At 45.2% G+C, this 21,248-nt stretch overlaps 1 protein-coding gene across 1 annotated transcript; it reads right to left on the bottom strand.

Annotated features, from left to right (window-relative positions):
• Positions 1–989: 989 nt before the first annotated feature.
• LOC118854129 (1-aminocyclopropane-1-carboxylate synthase-like protein 1) lies at positions 990–20,877 on the bottom strand. Its single transcript, XM_036764463.1, has 14 exons — positions 20,520–20,877; positions 19,850–19,909; positions 18,607–18,677; positions 17,052–17,121; positions 15,742–15,808; positions 12,423–12,520; positions 12,125–12,202; positions 11,385–11,485; positions 9,959–10,048; positions 8,621–8,666; positions 8,359–8,500; positions 3,995–4,137; positions 3,692–3,845; positions 990–1,282 (listed from the first exon to the last, which is right to left on the bottom strand). The coding sequence occupies exons 1-14, from the start codon at positions 20,829–20,831 to the stop codon at positions 990–992; spliced, it is 1,725 nt and encodes a 574-aa protein (XP_036620358.1). The 5' UTR covers positions 20,832–20,877.
• Positions 20,878–21,248: the final 371 nt, after the last annotated feature.

Below are 21,248 nucleotides of genomic sequence, written 5' to 3'. Positions count from 1 at the left end.
CATTCTTTTAAAAGTGGAAGGGACATTGTGTGACTAATGGGTCCCACTGATTGACCTCCCTTTTTAGCCAGTATCAAATCATTTTGAGGATTACTGCTTTGCTATATGGTTTGAGATCTGGCACTTCTAGGTCCCCTGCCTTCCCACTTATTTTTTCATTATTACCTTGAGGAACCTTTTGTTCCTCCAGATGAACTTCATTACATTTTTTTCTATCTTGACAAAATAATCTTTTGATAGTTTGATTGGTATGGCATTGAAAAAGGAAGTTATAGTCCTTTTTTTATTAGATTGACTCAACCTAACTATGAGCAATTAATACTTCTCCAGTCATTTAGATTTACCTTTTATTCCTGTAAAGAACATTTTGTGATTGTATTCGTCTAGTTCCTAAGTAGGTCTTGGACTTCCAAATTCTTTATACATTATGTGATTATGTTAAATGAAATTTCTCTTTCTATCTCTTCTTGCTGGGTTCTGTTGCATTATCAAGATCCTAGATTTAGGGCTGGAAGGAACTTCAGAGGTCAAGTCCAACCCTCTAGTTTTACAAATAAAGACACTGAGGTCAGTGAGGGAAATTAAAGTAAATGACAAGAGACTAGAAAATTGGAAAGCAAACCAGAAATTTATTAGACACCAGATAGAAAAACAACAATCTCCAAAGTTACTTAGGAAGGAAGACTGGGGTACAAGGCTTAGCCCCCCACCCTGCTTCCAAGAGTCCTACCCCCTTAGAAGAACCATGGGGAAGAGAGTGACTGCCCCCCCCCCCAAACCAACACACCAAATTAGCTCCTGAACAAAATGATTGGCCCATCTCAGACACCAGAAGAGAGGGCGCTCGGGGTAGATCTATGTTCTTCAGAAGGCTCCTGAGACTGGCTCAGGCAGAAACCTCCTTCATTCTTGTTTGCAACGGGACGCTCCCTGGCTCCAAAAGGAGGCTGTTTCCCTGCACTGCTACCCAGGCCCTCATGCGTGAGCCCCTACTGTTTGCTGGCTAGCTTGTGAAGCACATCCGAGGCCCCAGGCTGCTCCTGGGCCAATTGCTCCAAGGAGCCTTTCTGCAGCCAGGCAGGTGAGCATATCTGTTGATGAAGCAGCCCGATTAGGTCACCCGTGTTGGTCCCACTAGGTGGCCCCTGCTGCCTGGGGACATACACAGCCTCTTCGGTGCTGTCTGCCTGGGCTTCCTGCTCCAAAAGCTGCCTGGGCACAGATAACTTCTGATGCAGCTCCTGGGCCTGCTGCTCCAGCACTTGCCGGATCCTCTGCATTCCTGCAGTGGGGACATGGGGAGAGGATGGGGGAGGGAGGGGAGAGGGTTAATGCACAGGTAGGTGTCCAGTGGCAACTCTGGAGAGCGGCTTGTGCAGGAAACCCTCAGCCATCAGAAGCTGTTAGAAATGAAGCAGCTAGTTCAGGCCCCCTCATTGGACAGAGGGGGCAACAGAGGCCAAGATACAGTAAGTGACCTGCTCAACGTCACATGGTTGGCAGAGAAAGATTTGCATCTAGGTCTCCTGACACTCATTTCTTACAGCATAGCATTATTTCGTTACATTTATATTACACCTACTACCCAGACTTCTCTGAGTTGGCTAGCTAATCTGGAAAATGACTAGGCTGAATTAGATGATCTCTTTTCTAATATTAACATCACATGTTCTATATTCTAAGATCCCTTCCAGTTCTAACATTCTGTGTTCTAAGGTCCCTCCCACTTTTGACATCCTGTGTTCTAAGGTCCCTCCCAGCTCTTACATTCTCTGTTCTAAGCTCTGACATTCTGTGTTCTAAGGTCCCTCCCAGCTCTTACATTCTCTGTTCTAAGCTCTGACATTCTGTGTTCTAAGGTCCCTCCCAGCTCTTACATTCTCTGTTCTAAGCTCTGACATCCTGTGTTCTAAGGTCCCTCCCAGCTCTTACATTCTCTGTTCTAAGTTCTGACATGCTATATTCTAAGGTCCCTCCCAACTCTTACATTCTCTGTTCTAAGCTCTGGCATTCTGTGTTCTAAGGTCCCTCCCAGCTCTTACATTCTCTGTTCTAAGCTCTGACATTCTGTGTTCTAAGGTCCCTCCCAGCTCTTACATTCTCTGTTCTAAGCTCTGACATCCTGTGTTCTAAGGTCCCTCCCAGCTCTTACATTCTCTGTTCTAAGTTCTGACATGCTATATTCTAAGGTCCCTCCCAGCTCTTACATTCTCTGTTCTAAGCTCTGACATTCTGTGTTCTAAGGTCCCTCCCAGCTCTTACATTCTCTGTTCTAAGCTCTGACATCCTGTGTTCTAAGGTCCCTCCCAGCTCTTACATTCTCTGTTCTAAGCTCTGACATCCTGTGTTCTAAGGTCCCTCCCAGCTCTTACATTCTCTGTTCTAAGCTCTGACATTCTGTGTTCTAAGGTCCCTCCCAGCTCTTACATTCTCTGTTCTAAGTTCTGACATGCTATATTCTAAGGTCCCTCCCAGCTCTCACATTCTCTGTTCTAAGCTCTGATATTCTGTGTTTTAAGGTCCCTTCTAGTTCTAACATTCTGTGTTCTAAGGTCCCTCCAAGTTCTGACATTCCATGTTCTAAGATCTGTGTTCTAAGATATCCTATGTTCCAAAGTCCCTTCCAGCTCTGATACTCTCCCATTTAAGGTCCCTCTTAGGTTTGACATTCTTTGTCTAGCTATGATATTCTGTTTTCTGTCTCCTAAGGTCCCTTGCAGAAATAACATTCTATGTTCTCTGTTTCTGTCTCTGGCATTCTTTGTTCCACTCCCTACCCACACTTCCCCTAGACTACAAACTTCTTGAGAAAACAAATTGTTTCATTCTTTCATCCTAGCACGGGCCTTAGCACAGACAAGGAGTCTGGGGCTCACTGATTCATTAAGACACATCTGAGCTCTGACACTCTCTGCTTGAAGGACCTTCCCACGGCTTGATTCTAAGTTCCACCTCCTCCATGACCACTTCACCCTAGATACCTTTCCCTGCCACAACTCCGACAGCATTGAAACAACTGTTGTTTTACGTATATTCTGTCCAGTCTCCTCAAATGGACTCTAAGCTCCTTGAGGGCAGGCACTATGCTCTAGAGACCTGTGAACATCCCCACTGTTCTTTAACACAGTCATGTTTAAGTGTCATAATAAAGATAGAGAGTGAGAATGGTTAGAGACATTGGTTATCAACTGGGATGAAGAAGGGTGGTCCTGACTGAGGAGGGGAAGGGAGCAGAGACCAGAGAAAGCAGCTTAGAGGGAGGAGCATTTAGAAAAGAACTGACGCTTTGCCAAACATTACTCTATCCACCTGCCCACACTGCAGCCAAACTGGCCCGTTTACTGTTCCCTGTGCACAAAATTACATCTCTTGCCTTCATGCTTGGAGTACCTCTCCGGGCCTCAGTTTATCTCTAAAATGAGGAAATGGATGGGGCACTTTCTAAGGCTCCTTCCAGTTCGAATCAATGATCCTATGTTCTTCCAATTCTGTGATCTGTATGATCTTGGGGAAGTCACTTTATTTAACTTGGCCTCAGGTTCCTCATCTGTAAAATGAGGGGATTGGATGAGGTAGTCTCTGAGGTCCCTTCCAGCTCTAAATATCTGACCCAATACTCTGTGTATCTGATCCAATACCCCACAGTGTACAAGTTTAGAGATAAAGGCGGGCGACAGTTGGCCATGCTCACCCAACTGCAGCTGGTGGACCTTGTTCGCAAAGACGAGACGGAACCAGCCAGGCTCGAAGCACTGGAAACCCTTGCCACAGGACAGCAGCACTTTGTTATGCAGGAAACGGTGACATAGCGACAGCTCCTCCTCAAAGGTGCCTGTGTGGAGGTACTGGGAGAAATCCACGGGTATGGGGGTAAGGGGTGGGAGACAATAAGAACTCAGGGAGCTCTCCTCAACCTAGGCAGATCTCTAACAAGCCTGCCCCATTCCCAGATTCACCCATCCCCACCCTGAGCCTCCCTCTTTCTCACACTCACCCTCCTAAGGTCAAGCCAAATGTATAAGCCAGAATTGCGGTTGAGGAAGGGGATGCCCAGGGTTTTCAGCTCATCCGTGATGTAGGTGTGGGCAGCTTTGAGCCGGGAGTGATTAGTTGGCAGGTAAACTTGATTGATCCAATCTACTCAGGGAAAGAGAGACCCCAAAGTTTCTTATTTCTTCGATGGCCCAAAGATGGGCCCCCCCAAATGCCACTCTTTCCTACAATGGCTCCCTCTAAACCAACAATAAATGTTAAATGCCAATTTGTGCAAAACACAAGGCTAGATGATGGGGAAGGGATATATAGTACTCCAAGGTAAATAAAGTACTTTCCTCACAATAACCTTGTAAAGTATTCAGTCTACTATCCTCATTTTATGGGGGAGGAAACCGAAGCAGACATTCACTTGTACTCATCTAGCTAGCAAATCTCAAAGCCAGAATTCAAAATTCATGAGTCCAAGTCTGATGACTCTTGGGATTAGACCGTACTGCCCACAGAGAGCTTACAACCTCCCTAGAACAATAAGAGAGAGTAACAGAATATGGGAGATGAAAAAACCTTGTCAATCACCTAGTAGGACAATCCTCTATTTGACAGAAGGAGAAATGGAAGCCAAAATAGGTGAAGGAATTGGGTCCAGGCTATATCGATGGTTGGAGACAGAACCAGATGTTCATCATTGCCCAACCTAATGGCCTTTCCTCAGTGCTCACCCTTCCTGACCTCTCTGCACCCTCTGACACTGTCAAAATGTCTTCTCCTTGATACCCTCTTCTCTTTAGGCTTTTGTGACACTCATGAGTCCTGCTTCTCCTCCTACCTTTCCGATTGCCCCTTCTCAGTCTCCTTTGCTGAATCTTCAGCCGGCACTTCTAACCACAGGTATGTCCCAAAGCTCTAGCCCTGGCCCTCTTCTCTTCTTCCTCTAAGTTATCTCACATGGTGATCTCATCAGCTCCCATGGATTTAATTATGACATATATGCTAATGATTCTCAGATCCATTTACCCAGCTCTAACCTTTCTCTTGACTTCCAGTCTTGCATCTTCAACTGCCTAGCAGATGTCTGGAACTGGATGTCCTTAAACTCAACATGTCCAAAACGGAGCTCATTATGCTCTCTCCCCAGACCCTCCTCTCTTCTCAATTTCCCTATTACAATGGAGAGTACCCCCCCACAGTCACCCAGGCTCACAGCCTAGGTGTCACCCTCAAATTCTCACTGGTCCCAAAGACCCAATCTCTACCTTCAATGTCTACCTTCACAACATCTCCTATGTATATCCCCTTCTCTTCTCTGAAACAGTCAACACTCTTTCACAGGCCCTCATCACCTCGTGCCTGGATGACTTCAGTACCCTACTGGTTGGTCTCCCTGCTTCAAGTTTCTTCCCACTCCACTCAGCTATCAAAGGGATCTTCCTAAAGCACAGGTCTGACTATGTCACTTCTCACCCCCATTCAGTAAACTGCTATGGCTCCCTAGCACCTCCAAGATCATTAAATATAAAATCCTCTGACTTGTACAGCCTTTCATAACCTGGCCCCTTCCAATCTTTCCAGTCCTCTTTACACTTGACTTCCTTCCACATACTGTACAGTCCACTGATATGGACCTTTTTGCTGTTCCTCACATTCCATCTCCAAAATCTAAGCCTATGCATTGGCTGTCCCTTGTACCTGGAATGTTCTCCCTCCTAGACCCCACCTCCTGGTTTCCCTGGTTACCTTCAAGATTCAGATCATATCTTACCTTCTATATGAAGTCTTTTCTGGTCCCCCTTAATGCTAGTACCTTCCCTCAGCGATAACCTACAATTCAGCCTGGATATATTTTATGACTGCATGGTTTTGTATGTTGTTTCTCCCTTTAGAGTGAGATTTCCTCAAGGATGGACACAGTTTTTGTCATCCTTCATATCCCAGTGCTTGGTATATACTAGGTGATTAATAAATGCTTGCTGACTTGAGCCATACCCTCAGAGTCCCAAATCAATCAAGTATTTATTAAGCATTTAATTTGTCCTGGGGACTGTGCTAATGGAGAAGGCTTTCTACCACACATGATACCTCTCTTGAGTACAGCCTATTACACCCAAATTGGAGCATACCCAGGGTGTTTATTCACCTCTGGGTGCCACATTTTGGGAAGGAAATTGATGAACTGGGCAATGTCCAAAGAAAGGCCACAAGAAGAGTGAAGTTTAGTGAAGTTTGAAGCTATGAAAGCTACTATGTTTAAATTTAGACTATTAAAGCTCAAAATGGCACCAAGACTTTTGGGACACCCTGTAGATGAAGATTTATTGGAAAAAAATAAGGATATGTTTGGACTAGAAAGGAAAGACATGGAGGAGCCAAATTCTTCATGAATTTGAAGGGCCATCTTTGGAAGAGGGATCAGTCTTGTTTTGCTTGGCCCCCCAGGGAAAGGAAAAGAGTAACAGTGGAAGTTTCTTCTAGGTAGATTTAGACTTGGTTCCTAATGGTTCGTGCCATCCCAGAGTGGAAGGGGCTGCCTCAGGATTAAGGGAGGGATGAAGGAAGAAGGGAGGCAGGGAGGGAGTCACCTACACTGGAAGTTTTCAAGGATCACTTCCTATGTATGTTGCAGGTAAAGGTTAGCTTTGATGGTCTCTGGGGTCCCTCCTAAGCTCTGAGCTACTAAGTTCAATCACGTCACCTCCAAATCCACTGCCAATAATCAAAGGACTGAAAGATCATAGACCTGGATCTGGAGGGGCCTCCAAAGGCCATCCAGGCCAACCCCTTCATATTACATATGACATGTCTGAGTCCAGGGAGGCAACCACTTATTAAGTACTGACTATGTGCTCGATGCTGGAAGACCAAAAAAAGAGCAGTCTTTGACCTCAAGGAACGAACAATCTACTGAGCAGGGGAACATGCTACAGCATGTGGATCATTAAATATATCCGGAGTAATTTCAGGAGAAGAGAGAGAATGCTAACAACTATGGGCATCAAGGAAGGCTTCCCATTGGATGTGACCCATGAGGGAATCCAAGGATGCCAAGAAGTAGAGGTGAAAAGGGAGAACATCCTAGGCTTGAGGGATAGTCTAGGTTAACATGGCAGCAGGTGGTGTAGGGCTGAGGTTAGGGACAAGCCATGTGGGCCAACTTAGCTGTAATTTAGAAAATTTAAAACAAAGCTGGAAAGGCTGGACCTAGACTATGAAGGGCTTTAAGCGAGAAGCTACCAAGTTTGTGTTTTATTATAGAGAAAACAGGAAGCCCACGATGGTTCTTGAGCACAGGAATAACGGACAGACTTGTGCTTCAGGAAGATAATTTTGGAAGGTGTGAAGAAGATGGCTTGGATTCCAGTCTAGACAAATTGTTCCTCACATGTGGAATTTCATCTCCTATCCCCACGTCTTTGCAGACTGCCCTCCAAGACTGGAATGCACTCCTTCCTCGCCACACAGCCTCTTAGCATCCCCAAAGCTCTTTGTAACATATTACGCACTTTCTTATGTGTACACATTGTCTCCTCCAAGGGAATATAAGCTGCTTGAGGACAAGGACTTCCATTTTTGTCTTCGTGTTTCTGGTGCCCAACATAGTGCCTGATGTATGGTAAGTGTTTGTTGGTTGACTAATCGATTGAGAGACTAGAAGCCAGGATTTCAAAGTGGAGGTTAGTGAAATAGTCTAGATGAGAGAGGGTGAAGGCTTGAGTCATGTGAGTGGAGAGAAGGGGGTGCCCACAAGAGATGCTGTGTAGAAAGAATTGACATGACTTGTTACGTAACTGGATGTAGGGAGATGAAGAAGGGAGGAGGAGCCAAGGATGACTCCAGCGTTGACTGGAAGGAGGGGTGGTGGTGGACTGAAAAGAAAGAAGAGTTTGGAGAAGGAGTGACGGTTAGGAAGGAAGAGGGTGGGGATTCTACATTCCATTTCTGACACACTGAGTTGAAGATGCCTCTAGATGGAGATGTCCAAAGTGATGTAGTACTGGACCTCAGGTGAGAAACTGAGTCAAATGCATACAGATGTCCCACAGAAGGTCATGAGGTCACCAAAAGATAAGATAGAGAGAAAGAAAATAAGGGGCACTCATGGTTAAGGAGTACATGTGGATGATGATCCAGCCAAGGAAACTAAGGAGTGAGCAGGGAGATAGGAGGAGGGCCAAGTAGGGTAGGAGAAGCAAGAGAGGCCCAAAGCAGAAAACCCCCCAGAAAGGAGGGAGTATTCAGGAAAGGGCGGTGGAGAGCAATCTGTAACCCTTCTAGCATTTCATTGAATCCATCATTCAAGTATAATGCAGCATACCCCTCCTCCATCCTACCTCCAATCTCCCACCATCACTGGGTCCAAATAGTTACCATGGTCCCCCAGCAGCTGAGCCATCTTGTACTGCATGATGCCACTGATGCCATGCAAATAGCCCAGCTTGGCCACGGCACTGGATACATCCTTGTTTTCTGTGTATAGTGCACCAAATCGGGTCCCAGACATACCAAAGTCCTAGAGAGAAGACACACCTAAACAATCTGTCATGACTCCCTCCCTTCTCCCAGCTGTCTCTACTCCTCCGCTCTAGGAGTCATTACAAAATCATCATCATTATAAAATGACGATGCTCACCTTGCTGGTCCCCCACATGACATGGGTCCTTTGAGGGTCTGGCAGCCTGCAGGGAGGACAAGAGGAGGCAGGTTATGGGAGAGTTGGGCTCAGTTCTGGAATGTCATCAAATCATCAGAAGTTGCTATCAGGGCAGAGGACTCAGCAGTACTTTCAGTGAGCATGGTCAAGTGAAGTAGAAAGAAGTCTATAGTATAGTAGACCCTTAATAAAAAGATCTGTTCTGTGAAGTCTGGATTCAGTCACAGGGCCGCACTTGAGGACCTAGAGGGCTATATGTGGCCTTGAGGCTGCAACTTCCCCACCCCTGGTCTAATACTATCAGGGTCCCACAAGCCCTGACTGTAAATGTTCCATGATGTCTGACACTGGCCAACTCATGAGAAGAGGGGAGAACATAGAAGCTGCTGTAAAGCATGCAGCCATTGCCAGCCTTGTAACAGAGGGCAGGGATGCCTAGGGAACATGGACTGGGCGTGCCTTCCCTGAAGGGGAAAGTCCAATAAGAACGTTCCCCAAGGCCATGCTGACACACCTGGCCTTACTCCAGGAATGTCGATAGCACAGGGTAATCACCCAGCTGTTTGTGTTTCACACCTAAGACCTTAGGCATCCTGAAGCACAGACTGACACACAAACATTCCCAAGGAGGGCACAAATAACTCAAGGGAAGCCGGACACAGGCATGCAGGAAAGTACTGCTGTGAAGCAGTGGCACCAGATTCTCTTGCTTCATTTGCTGTCAATATAACCAGCTCTCAAGCCAGAATATAAGGGCGAATTTTAGGATCATCATTCTGGGTCTTTCTCTACTTTTAACTAGTGTCTGACAGCAAACTTGTAGTAGTAAAGAGTTAGTGCCCTCATGTGGGCAGTGGGCAGCAGCTGCTACCTGCCTGCCTCCTTAGCTCAACTACCCTCACTGCCTGATTTCATCTAATATTTGGGGGCAGACATGTCAAACATGCCACATGGTGGCCCGCAACACTGCTGAGTGTAGTCCAAACCATCTAAAACATAAACATAAAATAAATTATTATAAATGATGAAATAAAAATAAAATATCCTTTCTGATTTTAATGGGTTAATGTATTAATAAAAAATACACATTGTGGTGTTCTACTTAATATGAGACCTGCAGGGATCCTTATGCATGATTTGGTGGCCCTCATTTCTATTTGAACTTGACATCGCTGCTTTAGGGTGAATTCCAAGCTATACAGGTTCTGAATGAGAGTAGGGCATTGTTTAAGAGGAATAAGAAGAGATAACCTGGTGAAGAGGAAATACTTCCCACTCCCTCCTCCTCCCCTCACATGCCAGTGGTTGCCAGCTCACCTGTCCATGCTCAGCACGCTGTGGAATGTGACTGACTCATCAAACACCGACAGCATGTAGAGCTCATCCAGGATGATGTGCAACTCATGCCTAGGGATGGGGAAGGAGGACCGTTCCAGCACATTCACTACCATCCTTCTGAACTCAGAATCCCCACGAGGATTACCACAGTTATATCAACTGCCCAAGCAGCCCCCAAATGGCCAGAAGAGCCTCTCCCAGAGCATACAGAGAAGCTAACAGCTTGCCCCAAAGTCACCCACATGGAAAGCTAAGGAGCTGCTATTCCAAACTAGGTCCAAAGAAAGCTCTTTCTACGACCCCATGCAGCCTGCCGCCAACCTCATCTTGGGCCCATTCTCCCCAACTCATTGGAAAAACCAAAAAAAAAAAAAAGACATGGACCATAAGAGCAGCCCCCAGCCCTCATCCCCTTGGTTTCCACAGTGAAAGAAAGTTATATAGGTTTGCAAAGTGCTTTACAAATCCTTTCTAATTCCATCCTCACAACAACCCTGTGAGGGCTACATGACCCCTGTGTTAGGAGAAGCTGAATAACTTGCCCAGAGTCACTTAATAATAATAACTAACACTTACATACCACCTACTATGTGCTAGGCACTATTCTAAGCACTATACAAATATTATTTCATTTCTATCCTCGAAACAATATTAGGAGGTAGGTGCTATTATCACTTCTATTTTTTTGTTTTTGTTAAATTATTTTTCAGACTCTGACTCCATCTGGGGTTTTCTAGGCAGAAATATGAGTAGTTTGTTATTTCCTTCTCCAGTTAATTTTACAGATGAGGAAACTGAGGCAAACAGAAGCTAAGTGACTTGCTCAAGGTCACATGGCTAGGAAGTGTCTGAGGCTGAATTTGAACTCAGGTCTTCCCAACTCCAGGTTCAGTCTTCCATTCCCTCTCTCCTGCTTGATTAGAGTATCTGGGTCATCTAGGAGAAGAAGCTATGGGCCAGACCCCTTGGCAAATCCTCTAGGGTTTGCTCTTTTTTCAGGTAGGATTACAAGCCTTTCTCAAGGCTTAGGAGTATTACTCCAGGCACCTCTCATGATGACCCAAATTTGTTAACAGGAATGGAAACAACCCTGTCCCAGAAATCAGCCGAAGAGGATTAGTTCTGGCCCCAGCTCTGCTTCTAACCTGCTCTATGACCACAGGGAAACCAATTCACCTCTGTGGACTCCATTTTCCTCATCTGTAAAATGGGACTATTATGGATCTTTTGTACTTCACAGGATTGTTTTTAGGATCCAATGACTGAAAGGATATGAAGCGCTTGGGAAAGCACAGATCACTAAATCTATATGAGGTATTACAATTATTGCTGCTCCCTCTCCTCAGCCCTAGCTGGACTTCTTGACTGCAGAGACAGTGGGACGGAGGGAGGAAGATGATCACACCTCTTGGCAAACTCCAGGTATTCCAGCAGCTCTTCTTGGGAGTAGATGTCCCCCAATGGATTATGGGGGTTGATGAGAATGAGACCTTTGACACGCACCCCCTAAAAACCAAGCCGAGCATAAGGGGATTAGCAAAGACCTTATGCCAACCCAGCCTCAGCCCCTCGCTCCTTAACTCGGTCATTCCCAGTCTAACTTGGGCCCTTCATTCAGGCCTTCAGGGTCTGAGCACCTTCCATCATGGCAGACTGATGGAGACAGCCAAAAGCTTTTGCAGCAGCATGGGAAGAAAGAAATGCCTGAGTGTGAGCATCCAGAGGCTGTCCTCTAAAGAAACAAATCTTCATCTTGACAATAGGAAGGTGAAGAGAATGTGACTTCCCAGAGGGAGCTCCCTACAACTCTGCTGCTGCTCCAGATGAGCAGAGGCCAGGAGGCTGGTAATTCAATTAATTACAATCAAATTCAACCATTCGATTGAATTAAACTAATTCAGTTCAACTCAGCAAACACTTACTGAGTAAGTACAGGGCCTGGAGTACCCAAATTCTCAAAGTTTGTCTGTAAACTCAACAAGGACGGGGCTGTTATCCGGCCTAAATTTTCTCTCTCCCTAATGCCTAATACATTGCATATCATCCAGTAGGTGCTTAATAAATGCATGTCGAATGAAATAATAAATACTTGGCTCTCTTCCTCTATCAGCAGAGGCCAACCCATGGTTAAAGTTCCCCTCTTACCTCAGACCTGGCTCCCTGCAAGGCTGTCTCCAGTTTCTCCACAGTAAGCTGGAAGGGGCGGGTGTTGGTCTCTGTGATCTGGAAGAAGCCCAAACCCTGGCTGAGGCTCACCAGCCTGAATCGTCATCTTAGGACTTTGGTTCCCCTTCCCTGACATCACCTGCTCAAGGAGCAGTGTCTTGCCTCCCAACTGGAATACTCTCCTGATCCAAGGTAGCCATAAACCCAGTCTTAGCATCATTCCCAGGAAAGTTCAGCACCACCTAGATGGACAGTGAGAGGGGGACCCAGCTCTGACCTTGCTGTCCAGGTGAACAAAGACCAGCTGGACATTCCCATAGAGGTAGATACTGTTGCTGATTCCACCATAAAAGGGAGTAGGGATCATAAGGGCCTCTGAAAAAAGGAGAGAAAAGATGTCATCAGCCTCCAACCTCTGGTACCCAGAGCACCCCTTCCACCCAGATGGATCAGACCAATCTAAAAAGCTTTTCCCAAATTACATTACTGAAGAATTTTTTAGTTGAAAGGGGTTTCAGAGGCTGTCCAATCCAAGAGATAACTGAACCCTCCCTCTAAAACATACGCAAGTGGCCATCCACCATTTGCTTGCAAACCTCAAGTGAAGGGAAAGCCAGTGTCTACAGAAGCAACCCATTACACATTTAGGTAGCTTTATTTGGTCAATGTTTTACAGCAATCCCAAATACGCTTCTCTTTTGCTTTAACTCATTGTTCCTAGGTTTGCCCTCTGAGGTCATGAAGAGCAAATCTACCCACAAAAAGGTTCTTTTAACACAACAACAACAACATGACAAAAATAATAATAGCCAGCATTTATAGCGTACTTTAAGGTTAACAAAGAGCTTTACAAATATTATCTCATTCGATCAACCCTGGGGGCTGGGTGAGGGGGTAGGTGCTACTATTATGATGTCCATTTTACAGTTGAGAAACTGAGGCAGGAAAAGGTTAACTGACTTGCCCAGGGTCACACAGCTAGGGCATGTCTGAGGCAGGATTTGAACTCAGGTCTTCGGGACTCCAGATCCAACGCTTTCATTGCCCCACCTAGCTGCTTCTAAGAAGGCAGATATCATGGCCTTCAGAAGGCTCTTCTTGCCCAGGCTAACCATCCTCCCTTTCCTTCAATGACACGACGCTGAGGTCTTTTACTATTTTGCTCACTCTCCTCTGGAAATGCTTTACCTTCTCGGTGGCCCTTCTAAAATGTGGTTTCCAGAACTGAGCAGTGTGCTCTAGATATGGTCTCACCAGGGCTAAGGACAGGGTGACCATCGCCTCCCTAGACCTGGATGCTGAGTTTTGCTTAATATAGCCTAAGATTACACTTTAGTTTTTGTTTGTTTTAACTTGCCACGTTATATTATTGATTTATACTCTGTGCTTGCAGCCCACAAAGACCTCCAGATTTTTTTCAGATGTGGTTCTGGCTAGCCATGCCTCTCCCTTCTTCTACTTCTGTGGTTGATTTTTTGAGCCCAAGGGAAAAGCTTTACAATGATCTCCATCACATTTTACCACCACAGTCAGCTACAGGGTGCAGTGGATAGAGTACTGGGCCTGGTTTCAGGAAGATCTGAGTTCAAATTTGGTCTCAGATACTAATTGTGTGACCTCTGTCTGCCTTAGTTTGTTCAACTTAAAACTGGGGTAATAATAAAGCACCTACCTCACCTTAGGGCTGTTGTGAAGATTAAATTAAATAATATTTATAAAAATGCTTGCAATGCCTGGCACATAGTAGGTATTTAATAAATGCTTGTTTCCTTCCTTCCATTAAAATCAGCCTAATATTTTAACTTGTCAAGATCTTTTTTGGATCTAAATTTTGTCATATAATGTCATATAATCCATCTTAGGCCTGATTCATTTGCACATTTGATAGACAAGCTATATATGCCTCTATCTGAGTCATTGATAAAATTGGGCACTGGGGTAGGCCTAGATCTATGGGTCATTCCACTGGAGACCTCCTTTCGAGTTCATATAAATGAGTCTAGACATTTTTACCAGTTCTAAACCTAACTATATTATGATCCAGACCATTTTGTGCCATCTTGTCCACAAGCATAATAGAAAAATCTTTGCCAAATTCTTTGTCAAAATCTAGAAAATTATATCCAGAACAGGGGTTCTTGGTTTATTTGTGTCATGGACCCCCTTGGGCAGTCTGCTGGAGCCTAGGGACTCCTTGGGAGCATTTTTTCAAATTCATAAATTATATAGAATTCCAAAGGTAACATATATATTGAAATGTAGTTATCAAAATATTTTTCAAATAAGTTCATGGACCACAAGTAAGAATCCCTGATTCTAGAGCATTCCCCTGCTTCTATCACAAATCCTAAGTTGGAGTGGTCATTTTCTCTCTAAGGTTCTATCATTTCTGTTCCAGCAATCTGTTTCTCATTGGTGAAAATCAGGTCCAGAAGAGAGTTCTCCTTGTGGTCATTAATGTAGTGCTTTGCACATTTTGTAAGATGAAATGATCACTAAGGCCAACCAAGAAAGTGTTATTAAATTGGTTTTGGGCAGCAAGAGCTCCAAAAGCTGTCCAGATAACCGAAGCCCCTCATTACTACCATATCATGTCTCTGTGCTAGGCTTGTGGTATGTTTCCCAAACTCATCATCTATTTCCTCTTTCTGTCCAGGTGGTCTGTAGTATATTCCAAGGACAATATTGCTTCTGATCCTGTCTTGGCTGGTTTCACCCAAATGTTCCTTACCATACTTACCTGCTCTGGCTCTGGGATTTCTTGACATGAGTATATCTTCTTAATATACAAAGCCACTTCTTATTTCTCCCTATTACCTGTCTTCTTCCTTTTAAATATAATTCCCAAGCCATAGTTCTCCTCATATTGTTTATGGCCCAGTTATAAAGATAAGTATAAAGTAATAGATCTGATAGATAAGTGGGGGTACATTAGTAAGGTCACAGATTTTGTTGCTAGCTCTTTTCTTGGACTTTGATGTCCTATTAATTTGTGAGTACATCTATTACTATTCTTACTCCTCCAAAATGTTCACTCTTGGGCTTTTGGTCTGGTGGACATAAACAGAGGCAATTTTCACTCTTGCAAGGTATAGAGTTTCTTCCAAAAATTTTCCTCATTCAAGGTTCACTCTAGGCTTACTAACGTACTCTCACCCACCCACTACACCCATTATTTTATATTCATATCTTATTACTGAACCATAAACAATATTTCTCAACTTGATCACCCGCCTCATTTACCAGAGTTTGTTCCAAATGACTATTGCTTCAAAAAACGTAATGCATTCTCAAAGGATGACAATAATAATTGCTAACGTTATTTTAGCCCTTTCAGGTTTACAGAGGGTTTTACAGAAATTGTCTCAATTGAGCCTCATAACAACACTAAGAGGTAGGGAATGCAAATATTATTTATTCCTGTTTTACAAATGAGGAAATCGTTTTAGAAAGGTGTGATGTTTCCTAGAATCACCCTGCTAGTTAATTGTTAAATGGAAGATTCAAACCCAGGTTCTTTCATTCTAAATCTAGAGATCACTTTTCTATACTATAATGCCTCTCAAACATGGTTGGCTTGGACAGTGCCCACTTACCCCCAGGGTCACACAGAACTGTGGCCAGTGCTGAGAAGACAGAACTGCAGCCATTGAGCAGGGTTACCTAAGGACAACACATTAGGTGCAAAGATGTAACCAGCATTGACAGGACCAATAACCAACCATTTAAACTGAGTTAGCAGCCCTGTCTACTACTCCCAAAAGGGAGAAAAGTGAGATGTCAGAAGAGGCCCTGGCCCTCATTTAACCTCTGTGGAGGAAACAGAACTACAGCCGTCCTCTTCCACAGCTCCACTGCCCATGCCCAATTCTGAAAAGCCCAGATTTCCCTAACAGCCTCAATTCACACCAAGGCTCCAACCCAGGGAACATGGCCCGGTCCATGCTTGGCAACCCCAGGTAGTCCACAGATGGATGGGAGAGCTCCTGGGAAAGGACAGCAAAGCAAAACAGAATTGTGGGATATAAGATCAAATATTTAGGGTTGGAAGGGACCCAGAGGTCATCTAATTGAACCCTCTTATTTTAAAGATGAGGAATTGAAGCCTAGTGAAACTAAGTGACTTGACCAAAGCCACATAGGTTATATGAGAGTGGTTAGGATGAGGAAGGAGGCAAGACAAGCTTTCAGAGACAAAAGCTCACAGACTCTCTACCTTATATCCTTGCTCTTAAATTTGCCCTACACATTATCTCTCCTATCAGACTGTCAGCTGCTTGAGGACAGGGGTCATTCTTCCTTTTTCTATGAATTCCTAGTACTTAGCACAATGTCCGGTATATAGTAAGTACTTAATAAATGCTTGATGATTGACTGAATGGAAAAAGACATCCAACTTTTCTTCCTTCCTTCCTTCCATCCTTCTTTCCCTCTCTCCCTTCCTTCCTTTTCCTCTTTCTTTCTTCCTTCTCTTTCTCTCTCTCCCTTCCTTTTGCTATTTCTTTCTTTCTCTCTTCCTTCCTTCCTTTTCTTTCTTTCTCTCTTCTTCCTTCCTTTCTTTTATCCTTCCTTTCTCTTTTTCTTTCTTCTTTTTCTTCTTCCTTCCTTTCTCTCTTCCTTCCATCCTCCCTTCCTGTCTTCCTTCCTCCCTTCCTGTCTTCCTTCCTTCCTTTCTTTTTCTCTTTCCTTCTTTCTTTTTCTTCCTTTTGTGCTTTCTTTCTTCCTTCCTTCCATCCTTCTTTTTCTCTTTCTCTCTTTTTCTTTCTTCCTTTTGCTTTTTCTTTTTCCTTTCCTTCTTTCTAGTTCTCTTTCTCACTTTCTTTTTCCTTTCTTTCAACTGAGAAAAATACAAGCTCTTTATTCTGATACCAGCAGGGGACCAGAGGGTATGGGGCTGGTGACTCACATTTTCTGGCTTGAGTGGAGTGGGAGCCTTGCAGTAGTAGGTCAGGAACCGGGCCACTTCTTCACGAAGACTGTAACAAAGACACACAGCCAGAGAGATACTGACCAGGGAACTCACGGCTTCTCCCAGGGCACAGGGTTTCTTATCCTAAAAATTGTCCTCATTCTGGATTGAACATGAGACCTTTTCCACACTACTGGGCACAGACCAGGGCCAGAGGAATGTCTCAACTTTTGCTGGGAGGCTCCTTCCTGCCCACCCAAACAGACAAGGAGAGAACCAAGGAGTCCAACTCACATGCCTTTACGCTAGAATGGAATGATGAACTATCCCAGTTTTCCCTGAACCAGGCCCTAGGAGGCCATGCATCTTTTAGACTCAGACTATCTGATATGGAAAGAACCACAGAGACACAGGCATAGAATCACAGTGGCTCAGAGTTGGAAAGGATCTCAGAAATCATTGAGTCCTATCTATACATGGACAGGAATTCTCTCTTCAACAATTAGTCATCCAGCCTCTCCTTGAAGACCTTTTGGGATGGGGACCCCACTACTTTCCATTTTAGGACAGCTTGACTCATGGACATGATGGGGCTAGCTAGAACCACTTAAATTTTAGGTGTAAGCATTTACATCTCAGAAATTAACAATCACTACAAATTGGGTTTACTGTTTTGTCAATTATCTAGACTTAAGAAAGTGACAGAGAAAAATGCTAATAATATATATTAAACTGAAAAGAGAGTGTGTGTGTGTGTGTGTGTGTGTGTGTGTGTGTGTAAGTTGGTTTTTTTTTATGTTGTTATATCCCCTGGAGAGTCTGATTGTTAAATATTTACCAGCACACTCCTGGCTCTACTTTGTGGGAAGCTTTTCCTTGTGTCCTATTGAAATTTGCTAATTCTGCTCACTAGGACCAAGAAAAACAAGGCCAATCCCTCTTCCACATGAAGATCCTTCAAAATGAAATACTTCTTTTCTCTGATTAAAGGTGTTTAAATCCCCACTTTTGAAGTTTGAGATCTTTTCTTATTTTTGAGGATCTTTTTAACCTTATCTGTGGTTTTATTAGTATAGGGAATACACAGTAAGGAAAATCCCTCTACTAATTCAGACTCAAAACAGCTCTGTAACTTACTTCATTGGTAGGTTGCCCTGAGCATTGATAAGTGACTTGCCCAGGGTCACACAACTAGTATATGTCACAAGTAGGACTTGGTCCCAGATGTTCCCAATTCTCAGGCCAGCTCTTTATCTGCCCTACCATGGTCGCCTATCTGAACCTTCAAATTCTAAGGGAAATCCAACAAGTTTAAATGCTATCTCCATCTTGTTCCAACCTTCTCTTTTTGTAGGTCCAGAGATGAGAAGTGACTTGCCCCAATGGGCACACTAGTGGGAAGTAGGAAGCCCAGAACTTGAACCCAAGTCTTCTGTTTCTAAGTCACAGCTCAGTCCACTTATATCTCACTCTTTCCCCCCTTCCCCGGCCCCACTCAGCTCACCTTGGCCAGCTTTTGAATGCCAATAGGGCAGGACCCCCGGCTACTTACAACATGTGTCCCCTCCAGTCTGCATACTGCATTAAGGGGGGTTCGATGTGATGCATATCACTCTGATTCAGCTGTTGGAAAAAACAAGATAGTCCTAAGGATGTCCTCAGTCCACCCAGGTGCGCCCCACAGGTACCATCCGCACATACAGAGGCCACACACCAAGGCTGATATTATAAATGAATACCATCAGCTCTTCTGTATCCATGTGCCATGGTGCCTGTTGGGGCATCTACCCCTTAATTCTCACTAAGAGACAACAACCACAGAATTGGCTGATGATACTTCCCAGACATTCAACTTGGGAGGGTCTCGCTTATTCTTACTTCCAGGGTGTTGCAAGCTCTGGCCCAAGCCTGCCCAAGATAATAGGGAAAGGCTGAAAAGGAGGTGTCAAGGACATAGCTGTCACTGACCTTGTAATCCAGCCATTATTACTCAATGCTTTGGTGTATTTCAGGACCTCCAGCAGCTGGCAGTATATCCTGCTTCCCATGATTCTTTGAGGAACACCCACAACACAGGGTAACACAAACAAAGACACATGGAGAAGACTACCAAAGGAGCTAGACTCCCCAGAGCCAGAATGCTCTGGGAAAAAGCAGTCACGCCTGGCTCTTTTGCACTCCCTTCTGTCAGTTCTAAGACATAGGGGCTGGTTTAGGAAAGCCAGCCCAAACGGCTGGGTTAGCTCTGGTTTTATAGGTCAATAACAGGTATAAGTGGTGTTGGAGCAGGGGGTAGGTTTTAGGGAGAAGCTGGTACCCACATCAGAGTTCCTGGCAGCAGCTGTTGCCTTCCAGGCCCACATACTTCTGCCCTGCCTTCCTTATATTTGGGAGGAGGGAGATGGGGTCCAGACCTGTGATTTCATTGGCACACGGAACTATAGTAGGGGAAACTCTCTCTAGCGATGCAGATCAGCAATTTTTCCCTAACTTAAAGTCTTAGAGACAGTGACCTGGGCATTGAGAGCTTAAGGGGCTTTCCCAGGATCAGAAAGTCAGTATGTGTCCAAGGCAGGACTTGAACTCAGGTCCTCCTGACACTAAAGTTAGTTCTCTATCTTCTCTACTACATTATTGCTTTCCTTCTTGACTGATTAGTGGCAATGGTCCAATGGCCTTCTGTCTCTAAGCTCTGCCAAGCAGAAGACAACCTTCTCCGCTTCTGTCTTCCATTTACTTGGGGCGCTTGAAGCTGGCCTGAACAGAAAGAAAGGGCCACCCAGGGCAACACTTACCCGTTTGGACAACAGATCAAAGCACAGTTTGTTCTCACTGATCCCAAAGTTAATGATGCCCTAGAGAAGGGAGGGAGGAAATGGGGTCACTGCTGGCTCTGAAGAGGAGGGTCAGTCCCCTGCTTTGCAGGAAGGGCTGCCTCCTTTTGGATTGGGGTGAGGATGGGGAGCCTATAGCAGAAAGAAGACCAAATGGCTTCCAAAGAGGAAGACCAAGGCAAAGAACAAAGCCCTCAGGCCTACTTCATGGTGGCTCATCGACATCAGATTCTTAAGCAAGTTTTCCAGTCAAGTTTCCAGAAACCAGGCTGTGACATTCTGAACCAGAAACCCCGTCATGATACACATCTGGGTCTCCACCCCACTGGCCCGGGAACAGAGGTAAAAGGTTTCCTGTCAGTTGAAACAGGGGGCTTACCAGGCTCAGAATCTTAGCTCTAGAGCTGGAAAGGACCTCAGAGGCCATCTAGCTTAACCCTCATCTTACAGAGATGGAAACTGAGGCAAGCCCAGAAAGGTTCAGTGATTTGCCCAGGACAGTTAGCAATCATCAGTGGTTGTATTTGAACCCAGGTTCCATGATTAGTCTAGACCAGCCTCATTCCACTGTTCTCTGTCGGATCCCTCTAACCCAGCTTCACCCTCAGGCTTCCAAGATACCCATACTCACATTGGGGTTTTTGTCTTCATCGTATTTGTCCGCATAGTAGGCTGCGATGCCCTCGTCAGCGACACCATGTCTGAATTTAATGTCATTCCCTCGGCTGGAGAGGAAGGTGCTTCCCTGAAGGTGTTTGGTTCCAGGGTTACTCAGCCCAGAGAAGCCCTGGGACATCTGCTCTGGCCCCTGGGGTATTCTGGCTCCCCTGGGGTTGCCAGGGGCCAAGCCAAAGCCCTGCCAGGGCATCGGGGCTGATGGGCCAGGGACAGCCCCACTTCCCTGCTTGAGGATGCCGAGCATCTGGGCAAAGATTCCAAACATTCGGAACTCGTGTTCCCGCTCCAACTCTAGGCGGCGCTGTTCTAGCTGCACCCGCCGCTCCTCCAGCTCCAGGTCTCGCTGGACCCGCAGCTCCTCCAGATGCAGGAATCGCTGTTCCATGGCTTGTTGGGATGTCAGCACCTTCAGCAGCAGTTCATCCACGGGGTCTCGGACCCTCAAGCTCTTCCACCTCCGCCTGAGCCGGTGTATAGTAGGAAAATCAGGCTGGGGCCCCTCACTTGGGAGCTGGGAGGAGGAGGAGGCTAGATTAGGTTCACTAAAACCTGCAAAAATGAAAGGGAGTCATTACTCTGGCGTCACGGTGGGAGCTCTCCCCTTACCCACCATCTTAAGGCCATCACTCAATGAAGGGTCCTTAGAATCCCAGGGATGGGCTGCCTCCTCTCAGGAATGACT

This window comes from Trichosurus vulpecula, chromosome 6, assembly GCF_011100635.1.
Source record: "Trichosurus vulpecula isolate mTriVul1 chromosome 6, mTriVul1.pri, whole genome shotgun sequence".
NCBI classification, from domain to species: domain Eukaryota; kingdom Metazoa; phylum Chordata; class Mammalia; order Diprotodontia; family Phalangeridae; genus Trichosurus; species Trichosurus vulpecula.
The sequence above is the reverse complement of the archived record's forward strand: the minus strand, read 5'-3'. Positions and strand labels throughout refer to the sequence as shown.